The sequence below is a fragment of the Sminthopsis crassicaudata genome, chromosome 4, assembly GCF_048593235.1.
Source record: "Sminthopsis crassicaudata isolate SCR6 chromosome 4, ASM4859323v1, whole genome shotgun sequence".
Classification (NCBI taxonomy): domain Eukaryota; kingdom Metazoa; phylum Chordata; class Mammalia; order Dasyuromorphia; family Dasyuridae; genus Sminthopsis; species Sminthopsis crassicaudata.
In genome coordinates, this window is record NC_133620.1 from 122,677,492 (window position 1) to 122,701,016 (window position 23,525).

At 36.6% G+C, this 23,525-nt stretch overlaps 1 protein-coding gene across 1 annotated transcript in view; it reads right to left on the bottom strand.

The window, feature by feature from the left end:
* AFDN (afadin, adherens junction formation factor) overlaps positions 1 to 23,182 on the bottom strand; it is a 149,525-nt gene extending 126,343 nt beyond the window's left edge. Inside the window, 1 exon segment of the mRNA XM_074309306.1 lies at positions 22,376 to 23,182. Coding sequence (XP_074165407.1) covers positions 22,376 to 22,483 — 108 coding nt within the window. The 5' untranslated portion in view covers positions 22,484 to 23,182.
* Positions 23,183 to 23,525: the final 343 nt, after the last annotated feature.

A 23,525-nucleotide genomic window follows, 5' to 3' on the forward strand; every position in this document is an offset into this window, starting at 1 on the left:
TACTATTAACATACAAATTTAGTTTTTGGCACACCCAGTCTTCAAGGGAGCCATACTTAGGCCAAATGGTGCCTCCACCAATATTGTTGTTACCCCAGACAAAACAACAATACTTTATCACCTTTTTCTTGCTTTTTCCTTTATATTTTAGCAGTTTGTTCAATTACTTAATTTATTTCCCAAGGGACTATCTACCAGTATTTTCTGATCTTTTTTTCCCCCTCATTTTTCTCCATGAGGGATGGCTGGGACTAGGTCACACCCATTAAATTTGGATGGAATCTAAATTCCAAAATCCCCAAACATGTCAATTGTTGCCAATTGACCTCAGTCACCCAAGAAGGACTATCCTATCCTGTCTAGAGCATCCCTCCAGAGTCTGTAACTTGACTCAAGGGGCTCACAGGGGGCTCATCTGTGAGTTGCTGTGCAACAAATTGCTTGACTGATCTGTCCTCACACTGAGCCAGTCAAAATTTTTACCCCAGAGTCTGTCCCTTTTGTTTTGCCTCAAGTTTCTCCACTTCAGGCCCACTTTTCTTTGGGGAGCAAGGAGAAGCCCCTGGATTCTGGCAGGCTGCTTAAATCAGGGCAGGGCGCCACCCTGCTAGCACCCAAGCGTTCACCTACACACCAAGTAATGTGATCCCGGATGAGCCCCCAAAACTGTGTAGCTCAGAAAGGTAAAGGGTCATCATTTAACAAAAAACTTGAAAGATCTCTAGGAGCAAAATGAAAGTTTATTGAATGTTCTCGTGAGAATTGGGCGCCTCACCTGTCAAGCAGGCAATAGAAGGAAGGAGACACCTTCTGAGACAGGTTTTACACTTATAGTCCCTAACACAAACACTCCTCCCACCCCTGACCATCATCCTCATTGGCTGAGGATCTTACATTCTAATCTTGGAAACTATCCAAGAAATTGAACTTGGCCAATAAGTACATGGTTGCCCATATTTGATTAAAGTAGGGAAAAAATGATGTCATGGGAGGATAGCAGGAAGAGAACTTCCTGCTTAAGTCACTTAAATGTGCCCTTGAGTCAGTGCTCAAGGACCTTCAGGCCTACTCCAACTCTGAAGTAGATGAAGCCTTACTTGATTTTCACAGCTGTCCTGAGAGATCTCACCTCATCTCGATCAAAAATGACCCAACACTTGATGATTTAGAGGACCCTGTGGAATTTGATCCAAAAGGGGATTTAGAAACAGGGTACTGCCAATGCTAACATGCAACAGGGGAAAAAAAAAAAAGGCCATAGAAGACATAAAAGACCAATCCAGAAATCTAATTAATGCCTTCGAACCATTATCAAAAATATTTGGGTTTAGTAATATAAAATCACTCCTTTTGGCATTATTCACCTATGTAACCTTTTTTGAAAGGAAACAATTTAAAAGGATTCAAAGAATGTGAGGATGAGATTATGAGGCCTAATATATATATAAATTCTGGGCTGGGACTCAGAAGACTTATTTTAGTCCAGACTTCACTAAAGAGTTGGAAGAGAGTCAAGAATCTCACTGAACTTAGAATTTTTATCAATGGACAATACAGTATCCCTATCATGGGGATTTTGCATAGAAAACTAAACAATCTAAATTAAAATTTAAAAGTTGGGCATATCCAGGAAAGGAAAATACACTAAAATAAGCTGGATTCCTATCAATGGAACAATGAATTTGGAATGTTAATGCCATTACTAATTATACTAATTGAAAACTATATTTATAAGTGGTTACCTGAATAAAAACTATTCCAGTTTTCACTAGAAATGCAAACTATTAGTATTTTTCAGAAACTGACGTAAGTCACTCAGGGTTAAGAGAAATATGTAGAAAATTCAAAATGGGTAAAAACCTTCACTTACCTCCTATGTTCCTAGCAAATAAAGTATTTTATAGAATAATTTGCTGAACAAAAATAAGCATTAACCACTCCAGTGCTTTAATCATAATTTGATTTTTTTAGGGTAATTTTTTTCCACCAGTACCCACAAGGATACATTTTCTAACCTGCCAAACATGGCAAAAAATATAGGAACTGTGATCCTATTCAAGATATTATACTTACTACAATTCATAATAATAAAACTTTTTTCCCCCTCAAACAACTTTCATGCCATTAGCCTTTAAATACTTCAATAATCTAAGGACCTGGAATTTCATTCACTTGGACAGAGCAAAAAAGGGCAAATGTTAGTTTTTATGTTATGGTCACCGATTGGAATATTTCGGCAATGTCAGTATTACGCCAAAATACCAAAAACTTGAATCTATAAGGGTACCCAACAACTGAATAATGACTGAACAAATCACATGGCCATTAGTGGGCAAATGACCCATCCATGCTTACAAGGAACTCACTATGAAGCATGCCATTCACACCTCCAGACAGAGAGGTGAAAGATTCATAATGAAGACAGACATTTTGGGGATCTGGAAAAGGGAGTGAAATGGCCAGTGCTTGACAGTTTTCCTTGACTAAGAATATTTTTTACATGAGTTTTGTTTTCTTTCTTTTTCAATGAAAAAAGTTAGGGTTCTGTTCATTGAACAGAGTTAATTTATTCTTTTTAAAGTAGCCAAATATAAGCTGAGTAAATATAAGCTAAGGAGACTTAATAAGATAACAATCAGATGTGACTGAAGAAAAAGACTCATCGGCTTTAACATGGAAGATCTTGGTGTTATTCATGATAAATGGGAAATCAATTTGATGCTGGCTTGAAGGGCAAAGAAAACAGCTCCGTTTCTAACACATTAAGCACATTAAGTTTTGAGTTAGTAGTGGGATATTTAAGAGAAACTATTTCAAACAGTGAAGATATGGCACTGCAGGAAAAGTGATACATAAGACTGCAAAAAGAACATGGAATTCACCTATATATAATAATTAACATCATATAAAAAGAAATTCTACAAGAAATTAAGTATGAGAAGATGCTTATAGGTCAAGAGTTGTTTAATGTATATTTCTTCAATTATTAGTGATTTGGTGGCAGGATGAGTTTTCCTACATACTTCCCATTTTGAAAATTAAGACAGTTTTATTAATGAATTCAAAGATACAGAACAATGGAAGGGTTAGAGAAATTCAGGTCTGCTAAACTTTCACCTTTTAAAAAAGGTTCTTGTGAAAATTTTCAATAAAAATCTAATTATACATAATAAACTAAAAAAGTTTAAATCTCTACAGTTTATTCCCAATAGGTGGTCTCAAAAGACTGAAATTTGGCAATGATTCATGCTATATTTTTTATATGTTTTCTGATATTTTTGTTTTAAAAAGGTTTAATAGAATTTCACAGCCTAAAGAAGGAATTAATTTTACAATTATAACTTTTTTTTTGACAGTATATATGCATGGGTAATTTTTTTTACAGCATTATCCCTTCTGTTCTGAATTTTCCCCTCATTCCCTCCATTTCTTCCTCTAGATGGCAGGCAGTCCCACACATGTTAAATGTGTTACAGTATATCTTAGATACAATATGTGTGAAGACCCGAATTTTTTTGTTGCACAGGAAGAATTGGATTCAGAAGGTAAAAATAACCTGGGAATAAAAACAAAAATGCAAACAGTTTACACTCATTTCCCAGTGTTCCTTCTCTGAGTCTAGCTGATTCTGTCCATTATTGATCAATTGGATCTGAATTAGATCTTCTCTTTGTTGAAGATATCCACTTCTATCAGAATACATCCTCATACAGTATTGTTGTTGAAGTATATCTCCTGGTTTTGCTCATTTCACTCAGCATCAGTTCATGTAAATCTCTCCAAGTCTCTCTGTATTCTTCCTGCTGGTCATTTCTTACAGAACAATAATATTCCATAACATTCACATACCATAATTTACCCAACCACTCTTCAATTGATGGGCATCCATTCATTTTCCCGTTTCTAGCCACTACAAAAAGGACTGTCTCAAACATTTTGGCACATACAGGTCCCTTTCTCTTTAAAGAAGAACTTCTTAACCTTTTTCTTCCCCTACATTCTTTATAGGTCAAAGCAATCAATCAGAGTTATTCTACAAGAATTCTATCCTATCTCTAGAGATAAAGACAAAAAAAGTTAGATTATATTTCAAGAAGCTTTATATTTTATGGGGAAGATAAAGTATCAAAGGAAGCAAAAGGACACATGCTACATGCTAAACATTTCTTATTTTTAAAATGTTTTTAATGAAGGACAGAAAGGAGTTAAATGAAAATGATGGAACATCAGGCAAGCTGCCAAAGCATTATACCTTACTAGTAAATTAGTAGTCAGAAAGAGGGGTGTATATGTGTGTGAAGATGTGGAGGAGTGTATGTGTGAATTTACAGGGAAACTGGAGAATAGAGCAAAAGTATAAATAATTTCAATCTAGTTGATACTAATACTCACAGGAGAAAAATTACAAACTATTTACTAACAAAAATTTAATGATATCACTCCATTTCTGAGATTCCTAGCAAATCACTTACTCTACCCTCAGCTTTAATTTCCTCATCTGTAAAAAAGATAATAGCACTGACCTCACAGGACTTTTGCAAGGCTCAAATGAGATAACATAAAGTATAAAAGTATTTTATAATCTCAAAGCATAATATATATATACTAGCTATTAATATCTTCATGCCTAGGAAATTTTTTTTCAAATAAGCTTTTAAAGTCATCATCCTATAACTCTTTAATGAAGCCCTCAGTTGTCTTCTTCATCTTTAGACATTCTGCATAAATGAGTCACTCCACCAACACTAAGATTCAACCTGTAACAAATTTCATTCAAATGCCTATTCTCTTCAATTAACTGTTGCCTCAAATGAGGCAATAAATATACTGTCACAAAATTAAATATGGTATTTTGATATATAGTAAGAATGCCAGTCTCCAAGTTTAACTTACAAGGAATAAGACACACAGAAAAAACCACCGCCCCTCAGAATGTATCCCCTCAGTAAACTAATACTTATTTCTATCCCAATAAAGAGAATTCCCTTCTTCATGTAAGAAAATGACCTATGAAACCGACTTTCCCTCCATGCTAAAGAAGCAAGGCAACCTAAAGGAGAGACAGGACAAAATCTATCAAGTAAGTCAAACCCGTGCCATTATTATCTTCACTTAAATTCAAAAGCCCTGGGAATAACAGTGGCCCAACAGAACTTCAAATCCTGCTTCTAACCCAAGCTCTAAATCCATTATTAAGGGGAATATTCACTGTGAATGAGGAATGAGGAAAGAAATCCTCCTCCTAACCTTCCTCAGTATCCCATGACTGACAGTGGCATTCCCCTCCCAAAAAAACACAAAACCCCTAATAGTAATGATGCCAGTTCAGTCCCCAAAGTTATTACCTCAGGAAGCCACAACTGTAGAGATAAGTTTTAACAAATATCTCAAGTGCTGTAGCCCTTAACCTCCTCAGCAACTACAACTATCAAACACCAGGAAAAGAAAACTGTTCAAAATTAGAAATGAATATAATTTTTATCTGTGAAAATTATATCAGAAAATATGAATTACCATCTTTTAGCTAGGTGTCCTAAGGATTAAACATATCTATATCTATATATCTATATCTATATATAAATAGATATCTATATCTATCTATCTATACCTATATCTCTCTATATATGTATGTGTATATCTATCTATCTATATATATCTATATCTATATCTATATCTATATCTATATCTATATAGATATCGATATAGATATATGTCTTCCCTATTAGAATGAGATGCTTAAGAACAGGGACCACTTTTCCACTTGCTTAGTTAGCATGTTTCCTATATGATTTAAGCATTTAACAATTTTTTTTTTAATTCATTGATTTACAGTGGAGAAAACACTAGTCTTAGGTAGAGAGATTCAGATCTAAATTCTGATTTTGTGAGGAAGTCATCTCATATCCTGAAATTTTTATAAAGTGGGGTTAAAAATGCTTCACAGGTTTACTGTAAGAAAAACATTGCAAATTGCAAAACACTTTCATGTGTATGTGTACACATACCAGCAGTATTTTTTTCATAATAAAAACTAATAAAATTCTGGCAATGCAGGTCACTCTTTTATCTTTCAAGTAATAATGTTATGTAATATCTATCTTTGAAAAAAATGTAAACTATTAATTTTGATTATAAAACTAGTGACTTGATTTCACCAATATGCAAAAAAAAAAAAAAAAAAAACCTCCCACTATAGATGGATGGCAATAACTGGTCATGTTAAGAGATTTGCTTGAGAGCAAGTTAAGTGATTTGCCCAATATCACAAAAACAAGTATTTGATAAAGGAGGTATCATTTTCATCATTATTATTGAACCTAGATCTTGTAAATTTGAAGTCCGAGTCTTATTCACTCTACTATGTTATGCCACCAATTTCAATTATATTTGCTTTTAAAAAAGATTCTTCCCATTTTCTCATGTTTTCCTATCAGATTATTTCCCAAGAAAATTGTTCAAATTTTTAATTAATAAATTCATGTGGATGCAATATTAGTTCAGATAACTAAGAAACCTTTATAAAACAAAGATATATTCTTCCATCTAGAAGTAAAATGCATCAACACAAAAGATCTCTTGTAGACACATAACATACAATAAAAGATAATAACTTGCTTATAGAATTAATGCAAATTAATTCATCTGTGGTATTATTCTGCCTCTTCACTATCCTCACTCACTAATACTAAAAAAAACTCCAATTAAAGTTTACTTTTAACCTCTAGCTATTACTTTTAAAAATATTATTTTAAAGTAGTCTTGAAAAGTATGAATAAGAATATTTGAAATTCCTCAGCTGTTAGTTATTAGTAATATTCAAGTGTCCTTAACTATCAATGAAAAATGTATAAAATAAAAAAAAAATTTAAATCAATTAGCAAGACAAAACTTGGCAGTACAAACACACTGACTACAGTAGACTAAACAAAAGGCCACTGCTAGACTTTTAACAAAAATTCGTTAAAAAGGGATGCCTAGCATTTAACATGGTAACACTGTCCATGGTACTCCCAGAAGACCTTGAATAAAAAGTGCATGCTTCACTGATGAATAAGCAAATCATTCAAAAATTCACTCAACAATAGAAATTTAACAAAAATACCAATCTTTCTTTCACTATGCCAGGAAAAGTTTCTATATCTTCACGAGTCATCTAAATAGTTGAGAATAATTAAACAACTGAAAAAGTCAAAATAACTTACACTCAAGATAATGAAAACAGGACTAAAATTCATTTAAACTACAAAATGACTTAAACTGGCTGAAAAAAATTAATTCCCTTTATACTGTCTACACTAATCAATCATAAATCATTGATGCCAATAGTCTTAAGTGCTTAACAAGTTCATTTCTTTCAGTATTGAAATTCTTTTTTGCCCTTTTGAAAAAAAATTCTCATCTTGTCTTAGTGGCTTCTTTTATCTGAAGACTTCCCAAATTGCCTGAACTCCAACTTGGTTGCTAAATTAAAGTATGTTGCAGGAAGATGGATAACATCTGGTAGTGAAAGAGTCCAGAAGATTGGGGAGGAGGGGGTGAGTCGGACAAAGGAAAAAAGGCTACTCCTGCAGCAACAAGTTAGAGCTAGTTCAGGAGATGTAAGGGGACAGACAAGCAAGTACCTAAAAGTTATTAATCTACATTTAGACAACCCCAAAACAATCTACTATATTATTTGGAAAACATCAGACATCATTGTTCTTTATTTTACAGATATTCAGTCATATCCTGAATAAGAAGAGAGGGATGGGGGCAGCTAGATGGCACAAAGGATAGAGCACTTGCCCTGAAGTCAGGAGGACAGGAGTTCAAATTTGACCTCAGACAATTAATACTTCCTAGCTCCCTGACCTTGGACAAGTCACATTGCCTCAGGGTAAAAAAAAAAAAAAAAGCATAAAGGGATGAAAGAATCCTTCCATTTCGGTTAAGCCATACCTCCTTTCTATCTCAAAAAACTTCATCTTACAAATCAAAACAAAAATGTCACACCAATGTTTTGAAATATCTAAAATGTAAACAAATGAGTCAATCTTTAGAAATATCCTGAAATTTAATCACAAAAATTTTTGATGAGTCTCAATTTGGAAAGAACTAATAAGATTTACATTTGTAAATTCTTTTAATTTTAATTGGCAAATACATGAAAGTAAGTTGTAAAAGCTATTTCATTGGAGATAATCAGAATCTAAGAAAGGTTTAAAGAACTATAAAAATAAGCACAGCAAATATTTCTAGTGTGATGTCTTCATTTTTAAAGTCAAAATGAATTCTTACATAGAGATTTTATTCTAAGATCCCCACATCTTTATATGTATAGAATTATCATTTGTCCTTGAAAACAGGAATTATGCAACTAAGGGAAAGAGACTTTTTTCTTTTTTAAACAGTAGAATGTTTCTTGAATATAAAAGTAGAGACTGATTTTCATTCATCTCCCTATCTATAGAGCCTTGCACATAGTAGGTCCTGAAAGTTTCTAGATTGGAAAAAATTAAAAAATATATGATTCCATATAAAGCACTTTTATCGTACATAGACCTCCAGCCCTAAAGTCAGGCGGACAGGAGTTCAGATGTGACCTCAGACACTTAACACCTCCTAGCTGTGTGATCCTGTGAGGGATCCTGTGAGGGGAGAGGGGGGAAAGGAAGAGGGAAAGAGGAAGAGAATGCATAATGTGAAACTGATTTCTAGAAAAAAACAAGGAAATTCAGGCTTGAGATGAGGCCAAGCAAGACTCACTCAACCTCTCGGTAGATTCTTCTGCAATAAAAAAACAAGGTTAGAGAAAATTTACTATTTCTGAAATGACATGAAGAATATATGGCTGGAAATCTATTGAATCTAGTCTCCAGTCTTAGTTCTTCCAGACCTATAAATTCCCCATTTGTAAAATTATATAAATTTCCTCATTTGTAAATTAGTGATTTGGATTAGATAATTTCTAAAATTTCTTCCATCACTCATAACTAAAATACCATGAATGAAGTCTTTTACTAAATACCATGAATGAAAACTTTTACTAAGTCCTGCTTCAATGCTTGATCAGAATACACAGAATAACCCTGGGTTATTAAAAGTTATGACATCTGAATATAAGCCGTAACAGAATATACCAAGTTGGAAAGGTTTCCAGTATGGATCCAGTAAAAATGACTTGTCTTAAAACTTAAGACTCATCAGGATGGCCACTAGGAGTTGGCTGGGTGAAGGGCAGATAGTGAACAACAATTTACAATATTATCTACTTGAAGACAATAATCTTGATAAAAATTATAGATTGGAATTTCATGCCATCATTTATTTTTTAAATTACAAGTGACAACACAACATAATACATAGAGAACTATCAGAGTAGCTTGATCATTCACATTTACTCTTCAACAAAATTGCTGTTCCTATACATATATGTTCCATATTCTCTTGGTTCTGCTCATTTCACCCTTCACATTATTTTGTTCAAGTCTCTCTAACTTTTTCTAAGATCATCATGTTCATCACTTCTTATAGCATATATCATCATTTTGTCATCTCCTAATTCAATTTCCAGATCTTTGACACCACAAAGGAAGCTGTCATAAATATTTTAAAACACATAGGTTCTTTTTTCTTTTTACCCTGATTAACTTGGGAAACAGGCCTAAAAGTGGTATTGCTGGATTAAAAGGTATATACAGTTTTATAACTTTTTGGGCATAGTTCCACTTGCTCTCCAAAATTACTGAATTAGTTCACAGTTCCTTTTAAGAGCATTTTTAAAGAAACCCACTATAAATATGTGTTTCCTTAATAGCATAAAAATTATCTAGTTAAGCCAGGAATGATCTATCTCTTATACAAATCTGCAGGATCTAAACAGAGATTTAGAGCTCAAAAGTTATCTTATAAGCCATCCAATCCAAAACCTTATTTTATAGGTAAAGAAGTAACAAGAATCACAGAAGGGTTAGGTAATTTGTCCAAATTAACATAGATAATAAAGTGAAGGAGGATATGAATCCAGGTCTTCTTGAACCCAAGTCCAATACTCTATATACTAATTCACAATTTCTTTGACATAAGGCCTTGTCTGATTTTCCTTCTCAACTATTAAGGCCTGCTCTTAACCCAAAATTATATATTTGATAAAAATATGTGTATATTTTCTCTCCTCTGTAAAATGTAATCTCTTGTCTGTATCCTTAATACTAAGCACAGTGCTTGCAATAATAAGTGATTTAATAAATATTTGTTAATTAATTACAATAATATCAGAAAATCAGGATTTACATTGCAAAAAGAGCTAATTTATTTTTCAAGTGAGATAAAGCTATATGTAGAAAAGCTATCCATTTCAACAAAAATATTTTTCTTATTCAACCAATTGGGGGGGGTTATCAGACACAAGATTTTAAAAATATAATCAAAAAACTTGCATATCAACATAACAAAAAGACTGATAAAACAAAGAAGAGAATCAGCAAAAACTTTCTGCCAAAAATGACACATAATCTTGGAATAAAACCAAGTGGATGAGGTATGAAGAGAAAAAATTCCAAACACAGCTAACTTCCTAGGAACAGGTATGACAGAAAAGGAGAGGAGTCCCAAGTATAGAGAATAGCAGGGAAGACAATTTGGTTAAACTGGGGGGTGGGGGGAGGAATAGATGTGAGAAATGCTGTGCATTTAATTTGACAGTACTTTTGCAAATAATTGTTTATAAAGTAAGGGAAAGAAAAGAATAAGGACAGGAACAACTGATCAGTTGCACAGTGGAACCCTCAGTTTTGGTTTGGATCCATGGATTTTGAGACATTCAGATGGAAATGTTCCCCAGGCAGTTGGTAATACCTGTAACAACTCAACTCAAGAAGAAAGAGTGATCTGCTTAATGATTTTCCCAACAGAATTATTTTGCAATTGCAAAAAACTGTTGGAAGCAACCTAAATATCCAAGAAAAGTTTACACAAATTATGGTACTTTAAATTAAGTAAATATAATACAATTAAGACAAGAAAACATAAGGAGTAAAGAATTTTAGGGAGACCTTTATGAAATGAAAAATGAAGAAAATCAGAACAGGAACCAAGAACAGAATATAATCTTCCCCCCTACCAGAAAGAGGAAAAAATGCATGGACAAAGAATCCTGACAAAGACTTAGAGGGGATGACTAAAAAATTAATACTTTGTGCTTTATGCACTGACATTAAATGTAAATACTTGCAAAGTTTATTCATTCTTTTATCTGTTATTTAGTAAGTTCCCATTGTATGGCTAAAGCACTGGAGACCTCTCTTAGGCACACAATCTGCTCTCCAGGACCCTATTAGGTAGAAAACATATACAAAAAAAGTAAATATAAAAATATGTTTAAAAAAAAAAAAAAAAAAAAACAGATGTGGGGCACTAACAACTGGAGGCAGGGGAACCAGGCTAGATTTTCTACAGGAAGCTATGCTTTGAAGAAAGTTAGGGGTTAGATTTTAAGAAGCAAAAATGGAGAAATGTCGCCTTCTAGAAATAAAGGACAGTTTTTGTTAACGTATGGAACATTCTATAAAAAATAGGGAATAACCAGCAAGCAGCTGGTATTGTTCAGGCATAACTTATCCTTTGTGACCCCATTTGGGATATTCCTGGGAAAGATATTGGGTATGGCTTTTCCATTTTCTTCTTTGATAGATAAAGAAACTGAGGCAAATAGGGTTAAGTGTCTTGCCAAGAATCACACAGCTAATGTCTGAGGCCAGATTTGAAAGCTTAAAGAAAATAAGTCATGACAGGAACAAATAACGATGAATGTTGGAGGGGCTGTGGGAAAACTGGGACACTGATGCATTGTTGGTGGAGTTGTGAAAGAATCCAACCATTCTGGAGAGCAATCTGTAATTATGCCCAAAAAGTTATCAAAATGTGCATACCCTTTGACCCAGCCATACTACTACTGGGCTTATACCCCAAGGAACTACTAAAGAAGGGAAAGGGACCTGTATGTGCCAAAATGTTTGTGGCAGCCCTTTTCATAGTGGCTAGAAGCTGGAAGATGAATGGATGTCCATCAATTGGGTAAACTATGGTATATGAATATTATGGAATATTATTGTTCTATAAGAAATGACCAACAGGAGAAATACAGAGAGGCTTGGAGAGACTTACATCAACTGATGCTGAGTGAAACGAGCAGAACCAGAAGATCATTATACACTTCAACAATGATACTGTATGAGGATGTATGCTGATGGAAGTGGATTTCTTCAACATAGAGAAGAGGTAATCCAATTCCAATTGATTAATGATGGACAGAACCAGCTACATCCAGAAAAGGAACACTGGGAAATGAATGTAAACTGTTATTTTTACCTTCTGAATCCAATTCTTCCTGTGCAACAAAAAATTCGGTTCTACACACATATATTTTATCTAGAATATACTGTAATATATTTAACATATTAGACTGCTTGCCATCTGGGGGAGGGGGTTGGGGGAGGAAGGGAAAAATCTGAATAGAAGTAAGTGCAAGGGATAATGTTGTAAAAAATTACCCATGCGTATGTATTGTCAAAAAAATGTTATAATTATAAAATAAAATAAAAATTAAAAAAAAAAGAAAGAAAAAGAAAATAAGTCTTAGGCACTACTGGCCTAGCTATATACACTAAACCATGTACCAGACCCATTAAGCAAGCTAGGAGGATGAGTAGACAATGTGCAATAAGCTTGGAAAGGTCATTTGGAGTCATATTTTAAAGGGAATTAAAAGGAATTTTATATTTTATGATGGAGACAAAGGAGAATCACTGAACTGTTGTGTGTGTAACAAATATGTTTTAAATAGCTTTTAAATACTTCAATCCATTCATGCTTTTTTTATTCATACTTTTAAAATAACTGTATGATGCACTTTGGTTTTTTCCTATTAAAAGTTTGTTAGATGATAGCATTCAAAGAAGAAGCAATTATAAAAAGATAAATCCCTTGTCAATTATGTCATTGAGCCTACTTTTGTGTAGGTACCAGTTGAGCTAGAGGGTTTCTGAGATTTCTTCCAACTTTTGAGATTCTAAGAGCTTCATAAGGGGCTAAATCTAATAAGATGAAATTTAATAAGAATAAATTTTAAATCCTACATTTAAGCTCAAAATCTCTAAATGCCCATTCAACTTTTGAGATTCTGTCAACACTGAGAATATTTCAGAGTCTAACAACTTTACTTCCTTATCACCAATCCATGTTTTAACCTCCAATTTACCAAAATTTACCAGCTCAAATTCCTCATTCTCAACTCGACAGCAATTTTTCTTCTGGAAAACTCCTCACCTTTTTTGTGCTATGATAATTCTCTATCACCACCATTATTTATTTTGCTATCTCATTTTTTTTTCCTTTCTCATGTTCTTTTTATGAAAGTCTTAAGAAGTCTGTCGTCCTTTGGTGATCTCCTCTACTTCAGAACATCCCATTACTTTTACTGCTTATTATCAATTATCTCAAATCTAGTACAATATAAGCATGTCTGGGGCAGGGACTATTTTTTAATTGTGCTTTCATATCTTCTTTCACATACTCAGAAAATATTTTCTGGATTGGATTGTATCTTTCCCTGGGGCTATGGGGAATTTCTAAGTGCTTGTTGAAAAAACTGGCATCTCCCTAAAAGAGGGAAAGAGAACCACATATGCAAAAATGGCAGCCCATTGTGTACTGGCAAGAAACTAGAAACTGGGGGCAGCTAGGTGGCCCAGTGGATAGAGCACTAGCCTTGAATTCAGGAGGACCAGAGTTCAAATATGGTATCACACACTTTCACTTCCTAGCTGTGTGACCCTGGGCAAGTCACTTAAGTCACTTAACCCCAGTGGGGGGAAGGGGGGAAGAAACTAGAAACTGAGCAGATGACTATCAGCTAGAGAATGGCTAAATAAGTTATGGTATATGAATGTTATGGATTATTGTTCCATAAGAAATGATCAGCAGGATGATTTCAGAGAGGCCTGGAGAGGCTTACATGAACTGATGCTAAGTGAAATGAGCAGAACCAGAAGATCACTGTACATGGCAATAGCAAGATTATGTGTTGATCAATTCTGATGGACCAGGCTCTTCTCAACAATGAGATGATTGAGGCCAGTTCCAATAATCTTTTGATGAAGAAAGCCATCTACTTTCAGAGAGAGAACTATGAGAACTAAGTGTGGATCACAACATAGCATTTTTTTTTTGTTCTTTGTTTGCATTTTGCTTTCTTTATTTTTTTCCTTTTTGATCTGACTTTTCTTGTGCAGCAAGATAATTGTGGAAATATGTATGGAAGAATTGCACATATTTAACATATATTGATTACCTGCCATCTAGGGAAAGGAATGAAGGGAAGGGAGGGAGAGATGCATATTTTGAAAATAAAAAGCTTTAATATAAAAAAAAAAGAAAAGAAAAACGAGCATTTCCTTCAGTTGGGGAAGGGCTAAATAAGTTATATGTAGATGTAATGAAATACTGTTCTATAAGGAATGATGAGCAGGATGATTTCATCCTTGAAAGACTTTCATATGTTAAGTGAAGTGAGGAGAACCAAGAGAACATTTTTTTTCAAATGTTTTTTCAAAAACCACCACAAATATAACACCCAAATTTCAACCGAGTCATTTTTAACTTCTCCCTTTCCTTTCTTTCTCCTCCACATGAAATTAGGTTCTAAATAATACAAATTTTTTTTCCCTTTAATATCATTCTATGCCATGTTCTGGGTCATAATTCAGAAGGCTTTGCTACCTCTCATTTGTAAATATTAACTCCTAAAGACCTCACTAGCTGTGTGACCCTGAGCAAATCACTTAGCTCTTGGGCCCAAGTTTCCTTATCTATAAAATAAGGATAACAACAGAACCTACTTCTCAAGGTTGTTGTGAAGATCAAATGAAAGTAAAATGCCTTTCCAAACCTTCAAGCACACTATGATATTGGCTATTATTAACTACCTAATTGAGTTCTCTCTACACTTCCTCCAATCCATATATTGGTTAGACCAATTTTTCTAAGACTAATCATATCAATCAACTACCCAGAATTTCCCAAGAACTCCCCATAACCTACAACTAATATCCAAATTCTTTGGTTAAACATTTCCTGTATTTTGTGGTCAAAAAAATGCACTTGCTGTACAAGTTCCATATTGTGAACTACATCTTTGCTTGTGACACTCCTAGACTACCCAATCTTCAAAACCCAGCATGTATATTGAGAGTGTAAGAAAATCTGTGTTATATATATATATATATATATATATATATATATATATATATATATATATATATATATATATATATATGAAATGACTGGTTCAGTCATTAAAATACCTCCTACCTCTAACATACTTTAATGAGAAGGTTGGGCTACAGATAATCTTCAAGGTTCCCTATTTACCTGATTTGAGAATTCTCCATTACTTAGGAGGTACAAGAATGGAAAACTGCAAAAAACCCAAGAAGCTGGTGGCAAAGGTAGAGAGATAGAATGGTAAAAATGACCAAACTTTAGAATCAGAAGATATGGGTTCAAATCCTCCCTCAGAAGCTTTCTATCCCCCCCCCCACACACACACTTCTGAGTATAAGTTGCTTAACTTCTCTATCTAAATTGAAGGCCATTTAACAGAAAACCTCTGAAGTCTTTCAGCTCTATATCTAAGATCCTGTAGTTTATAAAGCAGAAGTCCTGAGGTCAAACTTAGGAATCCATTGTCTGCATGTCTGAAGAAAAGCTCCAAAAGATTTTTTAAAATCCCATTTTATAACTAACATGTCTTTCATCCTAGATATTTCATAAAATGTCAACAGCATATTATATAGCAGGCATACGAGATACATGCTAGTTCTCATGGCGATCATTCCATTAAGTCCCAGTCTAACCATGTCACCTCTCATTATTTTATAACTCCAATGGCTCCCAATTGCTCCCATCATTAAAAATAAAAAATCTCTGTATTTTAAAGTCTTCAAAATCTAATCCTGTACCACCTCTTTCAGGTATGCTTACACCTTACTCCAACTCCACATACATTATGATCCAGAGACACTGTCTCCTTGCCTTTCCTGACTCAGCCTTTTCACTAACTTCCCCCATGCCCAAATCTGCAACTTTCCCTTCTCTGCTTCCTAAATTCTCTAGCTTCCTTCAAGCCAAAGCTAAAATCCCACCTTCTGCAAGAAGGCTTTCAGATACCCATCAAGGCTAGTGCCTTCCCCTAGAGATCATCTACAAGTTATCCTATATATATGTGGGATGAGGGGTGTAGAGGTGTGGGAGGAGAGAGGAGTGGTAAGGTGTATTCTGTAGATCACTTCCCCCATTATATTGTGGATTACTCAAGGGCAAGAACTGTTTTTTGCCTGTGCATTAAGCATAGGGCCCAGCACACAATAGGCACTTATTAAGGGCTTTTTGACTTAAATAATTTTTATACTCACAGATGTATAAAAGTCCCCTTTTCTATAAGTAACATTTGTTTTTCCATACAAGAGAAGTAAATTGGAATACTTGCCAATCATACCTAAAATGTACAATTTCAACTCAAAACAATTTTCATTCACGACAGCTGCAAATTAGATACCAAACCTTAAATAATCGCTGAAATTCTCATGAAAATTATTTAGAGTTTAAGAAAATATTTTTCAATTTACTGAATATATATAACATTTTCTCAGGCAAAATTAAAATACATCCTTCAGAATGAGGTTTGAAATTTGCTGTGGCCAGATCAAAAAAGCCTAAGGTTCTGTTTTCTTTTCTTTTCTTTTTTTTTTTTAAATAAAATAAAAGCTCAGCCAGGTGATTTGGTTTAGGCAACCAGATACTCAGCTGGCTGTAAAACATCTGTTTTCTTCACTTCAGCTGTATAACACAAGAAATCTTAGGGAAAGCTTCTACACAAGAGCAGAAATCCTTCTGCTTTGGCAGAATGCTCACACCTGCCTGTCAACTAGCACGTGAGCAGATTCTGTCTAAGCCTATTACCTCTGGTTCTCAAAACTCTGCTAGGTTACTATTAACACATCTAGACCTGTAGATTAAAAAATTGGGTTCAATTTTCCAGTGTACAAAACTCATATATGCTAAACTATAACTTGCCTATTTTTCATTGCCATGCAGAATATTGTAGGATTTCTCTCCCCAGTTTACCCTTTAAGTCCCTTCTCTCTTTACCCTCAAAGGTAAATTCAGATGTCTAATCCAGGAAGCCTTCTCATATATTCTCTACTCAACCCCAGCAAAAAGAGATCTTTCCCTCCTCAGATTTTTCATAATACTTCTTTAAGTTCTTTTTATTGATTCTTGTTGACCTCTACCTCAATTGGATTTAAGTGAGACAAAGCTGCCCAAAGTCAACCTCACTCTCTTCCAGTCATCCGATGTCCAGCAGCAAGGCAAAAGCCAAGATGCTCGAGGGAAGCAGGAGATAACCTTGACATCTTCCTGGTTGGACCAAGTTCTAAGTGCTCCACAGCATCCACTTGGCTTCACGGCCCCCCAGAACAAAGAGTTTTCATCTTTCCATTCCACCAAGGACACATGTGAGGCCTGTCAAACGTACCAGGTGTGGCTGCCATGCATGCTATAACTTCTTGGAGTCACAGGTGAGAATTGGGTGGGAGATACACATCAGATGGATGAATCCTGAAAAGAGCCAATCAAACCCTCACACCAGAGGGTATATAATGGCCTCTGAATTGGCCCTGAACATTCCAAACACCCTAACTATATACAAGAAACATGTAAACAAAAGTGAAACATTTCAAGAGTCAAAATGAACATGAAGGATTTATAATCATGTAAATTTCTATTCATTCGCAAATAAAAGATAGGGGAATGGTCAGCTGAAAAAGAAAATTTAAAAATTAAAAAAAATAACTTCACAAATAATAGTTAAAATTAGAGTACTTCAATTTTTCAAAATTTTAAATTCTGGGAATTTACATTATAAAAGTATACATGTCAACTTTTCTAAGGCTCCATATACATCAGCAAGAGAAAATCATGAGCATCACAGAACTCACTTGGATGTATTCAAAAGAGAAGTAAGTCTTAAATTATATAATTAATTACACAAAAAAAGGTTAACAGAGATACATTTAGAAAAATCAATGACTTTTTGCCAAGATGTAGCTTAACATAATAGTCAAGATAATTAACTATTCAACTATTACCATTTGTTATTAAAACAATTTTAATTAGGAAGACCATCTATTTAAAGTCCAAAATAATATAGAATCTAAAATCAAGTAAAAAAATAAAATTAATAATAAAATTATAAACCAATTTACTTATTCCTGAAATCTTTCCAAGACTGATTTTACAAACACAAAAGAAAATAAGTACACTTCTTCAAACGAAAAATGAATGCTATACTAAAAGCTAAGTACACCATTTTCCCAAAGATTGTAGAATCTCTAAAAAACATCCCCAGGGAGCTACCCTAACTTACCATTTGCCTAATTCAGTGAAGGCTTAACTATAAGTAACCAATACTATTATATGATATTTGCCAGCAAATACACTAGCCATTATGTTTGAAGTAGTAGCAAGCTAAAGGATGAATGGCCCTGGGCCATTCAATAACTAATGCTTCCTTTTTAAAATATAACCTTCTCTATAAAACCTGAGGATGCCACAATGGTAGTTCATTTTTGACAGACCTATTATCTGTCTACTGGACACAACTGTATGACAAATTGGTTTTCTCATCTGAAAAAGGGCAGGAGAACGAAATGGCAAACCACTTAGGTATCTTGGTCAAGAAAATTTCCAAATGGAGAGGCAGCTAGGTGGTGCAGTGGTTGGATCACCAAGCCCTGAAGTCAGGAGGACAGAGTTCAAATTTGACCTCAGACACTTAACACTTCCTAGCTATGTAATCCCTGGGTAAATCACTTTAAAAAAAAAAAAAAAGAAAGAAAGAAAAGACAATTTCCAAATGGGATCATGGAAGAAATGCCCAAGTAAAACCACCACCACCAGAGAGAGGACTGAAATCACCAAAGCACTAAATACTCTTCAAATGATAAATTTCATTTAGTACAGATGAACTAGATCTGAATATCTCAGAAAATGAGAATTATGACCTACTACTTTGTCCATGTAAACAATTAAGGTCTACCTATATAAAATGTTCTGTTTATTTTTAAAGACTGGTCAACTTGTTATAAGATATTTGACAAGTATTCAACAAATTTAAATGTAATCTAAAGCTTTTCTTAAACCTACGCATAGGTTTTAAAATGTTGGAACAAAAATATCCACAAACACTTAAAAACTAAACTGAACTAAGAAAAGTTTAGCAGAGGATCATTTATATAAATTCTAATTTAGGTATTAAATAATTTTATTTAGATTCTATAAAAGAAGCTAAAATTTCAAGACAAAATGAAAAGCAAAGGAAATAAACAGTATTAGTCTAGAAAAAAAGACATTTTTCTGTAGGAAATGTAGAATTTGTATGCCTTGCTCTAATAAGAATTTTCCTAAGGTTTATCCATAAAGAAAAAATAGAACACCAGAAAAGCATAACACTTATTTTTTTAAAGTACCACACATCCTAACAAACTGCTTGTTGGCTTGCAACTAAGTTTGCAAAATGAGAACAAAAATTGTGTTCAAATGCATTATCTTTTAAAAAGTACAAAATTTCTTTCTCATATTTGATGTAATAAAACTGCTAAAGAAAAACTCATATTTAATTCCTATAACAACTAAATTCTCAATATATTTATTTAAACTGCATAATAGCTTTGAAGTTGACTCATTTTTTCAACCAGAAATTCTATCTGGGAGTTATATTAATTTTACTAATGATAATCTTACACATAGTTTATACAACTTTGGAGTCAGGACTTGAGTTCAAAGCTATGTTTTACTACCTGTGTCACCTTCAAAAGGTCACTATTTCTTAATTAAATGATTTTATGCTCTTTTATAAGATATTTATAATTGAAGTTAGTTTATAATAGGCACTAGTTTTATTTAGAAACCTAACCCACACAATTAAAAATCATTCTGCTGTGCATATAAATTTAATATAGGAATGGAAAGAAGCCTTTCCATAGATAGTGTGAGATTCTCTTAAAAGTATTCAATTCAAGTACACAATAAAAGATGGGTTAGGAAAATGTTAATTGCTAATCCCTATGCTGCAGTCATGGATTGACTCCATGTGCTAACTCCAGTGCAGACAAATCCAGAAAAATTAGCTTTTATCTCAATAGGAAAAAAAAAAATTACAGCTTTGTATATGCATAAATAAAAACATTGTCATGTAACCATTTTGAAATATAGAAGTGTAAAGTGAATCATATCCAAAAGATTTGTAAAAGCTAAAAAAAATTATGAAATGAAAGATTTTAAGATGTGCCAATAAGAAATTATCAATCCCAATATATCCTTTTCAAGTCCAAAAAAGCTGATTCAAATAACACGTGGATCTCCAATTTTAAATTCAAGAACAGACCACAGTCTCTTCCAACAGACAAAAACATACTATATATAATAGGTGCCCTCAAAATAACAAAAATATTCTGAGGACTTAACCGAGTTCATCTGAATGAGTTTGTCATTAAATCAAGTCTAATTTACAAATGTAACCTTTCTAAATCGCATCCAAAGCACAACCTTAATTTTAATTTTAATGACTAACAGTACTTGAGTTTCTTTGAGTGGTCTTTATTAATAAACAACTGCATTCAGAGTAGGCCAAAAACAAGTGTTAATTTCCTTCTTTTCTCTGGGAACATGCACATGATCGGCCTCCACCCTATGAGCAAGAACTATGCAGTCATGGACAACAGGAACACAACTTCTACCTACCAAACCCTCCCCCCATACTTTCTATCAAACTATACACTTTGACCTGCCAAAAGATGGGGGGAGGGGGAAGGCGGAGTCAGTGTTACGCATTTCTCTGGCAACCAAAAAGCATTCAATTGAGAACAAAGAAAACCACACCTTTTCCATTAAAAAAAAAAAAAAAGTTACAGGATCTCTTTTTATTGCTATCTCCCCAAACTAAAAATCATGGTATTTACTTTACACTAACCGCTGGCAACCTCGAAGTTTTCAAACCTATAGAGGCAAAACATCCTGCTCTATCACGCCCTTTTTAAAGTGACAAGGGACAAGGATAAGGCATTCCAGAAAGTTAAGCACACTGTAACTGCTAACAAGCTGTAGCTAAGTGAAGTTCTATCAATTCTCCACTGCCCCCCCCCACTTAATCCTTTCCCTGCATTAGTCTTTTACCTCTGCCTTTTTCCTTAATGATTTCTCATACGTTTTGTACCACCTGCTCTGTTGCCTCACTCTGAATACTTATTGGCAGATTGGCACTTCGCTGGTTTTCCGTGAGATAGAAGGAATCTGGTCTATCTTTCACTTCCTAATCTCGGCCGTCCAACCCCAGACTAGTCGGACATTCCAAGTCCTGAACCACAGACCAGGGAAGCCACTTTTCTAAGCTGTAGACGTGATTCCCGTTAACTTGTAAGCGCTTCTCTGGTGCCGACTCCTGGGGACGGGGGAGGGCAAAGTCTGGGGCATGGGGGTACGGCGCGTGTTTCTCAAAAGCAGGGTGCCCTTCTCGTGCCAAGAGGAGACAGGCACAAAGAGGGGAGGGAAGGTAAACTGAACATTTTCCTGGAGGGGCAGGCACAGATACACGCCGACGGGTTAGCCAGCGGCTAGCCGGAGAGGGAGTAAATCAGGACCATCCCATATGTCAGGTTCAGAGAAGAAAACCGAACGGGGGGGGGCACGGAGCGTGAGGGGCTGGGGAGGGGGCACCTGTCTTTTCTCGAGTGGGGCAAAAAAAGGGGGAAATATCTGGGAATTAACGGGGAGAGGGGAGGGAAGCAGGTGAATTCCACAGATCTAATCTAGTCCTTTTGACAAAGGGATAAAAGAAAAAACGTGGCTTACTTTCTGGAATGGGGGTAAATAAAAGATGACACCCGGGTCAGATTCTTGGGAGAGAAGGGGAAAACAATGTCAGGTTATTGAGGTCTAGAAAGGGGGGGAGGTTTCGAGTAAGGGAGGGGTAAGGAAAAGGTGAAACTCGGGTAGCTGGCTGGGGGAGGGGGGCCTTGGTCCGTTCCCAGGGAGGTGTGTGGGGAGTCAGTTTCCCGATGGGGGAGGGGAAGGGGCGTCGGAGTCCCCGCCCCCCACGGCTGGTCAGGGCGGCCCGGGCTTCCCAGCGCAAGGAGGCGGCGGGGGCGAGAGGCGTGAGCGAGCGAGGGAAGGAGGCGGCGAGAGCGGAGCCGCGCGGGCGCAGGGGGCCGGGCTCCCGCGGCAGCGCGGCCTGCGGGGAACCTCGGGTCGCGGGGCTCCAGCTCGGGGGGTCACTCACCTCGGTGGGCTGGCTGATTTCGAACAGGTCCAGCCGGTTCGCGTTCCAGTGGTTGATGATATCCGCCAGTTTCCGCCGCTCCTCTTCCCGGCTGCCGGCCGACGACATCCTCCCCCGTCTGGCTCTCCGTAGCCCAGAGCCGCTCCGGCCAACAACAACGCCGCTACCACCGCCACGGAAAGCCGCGAGCAGTCGCCTCCTCCCCGGGGGGGCGGGCCGGGCCTGCCTTCCCCCTCGCCCCCCGCCCCTGTCGGGGTCTCAGGACCACCACCACCCCTTAACTAGCACCTCCCGCGGGGCCGATTCGCCGCCGGGGGGTGGGTCCGTCCCGCAGGGAACGCTCGCGCCTCGCCCTCCGCCAGGGGAGGGGGGAGAAGAAAAAAAAATCGAATAAAAGAGCGAGAACCGGCGGGGAGCGGGGCGGTCCGATGGCTCCGGTTCCGGCTCTGGTTCCGAGCTCGGCACTGGCTGCAGGTCCGACGTTCGCGCGCCGGCTTCACTGGAGCTGGTGCCGCCGCCTCCTTCCTTCGCCTTCGTCTTCGCCGGCTTTCTTCTTTCACCCGCCCGGGTGCTTCAAATGCCTGCCTTTTTTTTTCTTTCTCCACCTTCCTTTTCCTTTTCCCTTTTCCCCCTCCCTCCCCACCCCTTTCTACCCCGGTGTGTGCGCCTCTATGTATGTGTGTGTGTGTGTGTATGTGTGTGTCTCCCTCCTCCGGTGTGTCTCTCACGCATACACATACACACAGCCGCACACGCGCTCTAGCTCGCGCTCTCCCGGCCCTCACCGTGCGCGCGCGCGCCCGTCCGCTCGCCGCCTCCCCCACTGGGGCGCGCGCCTGCTCTCTAGTCACCTCCCTTCCTTGCCGCGCGCTCCCGGTACCTACGCGCTCTGTCCACTAGGTGCTGCTGGCAGCGAGTGAGCTGGCGGGCGGACGGGCGGGCGGCGCCTGCTCCTCCTCCCGCCTAGGTCACGAGCTCGCCCCTCGCCCCTGCCGGGGTGGGCTTTGCCCTCTTTCTACCACTCCCTAGGGTTGGCGCGCGGGCGGGATCCGAGTGTGCGAGCTGTGGGATGCCGGTGTCAACCGCAAGAATTGGGAGGGGAATGAATGAATGAATAAATGAATGAATGAATGAAAAAGGAATAAAGAGG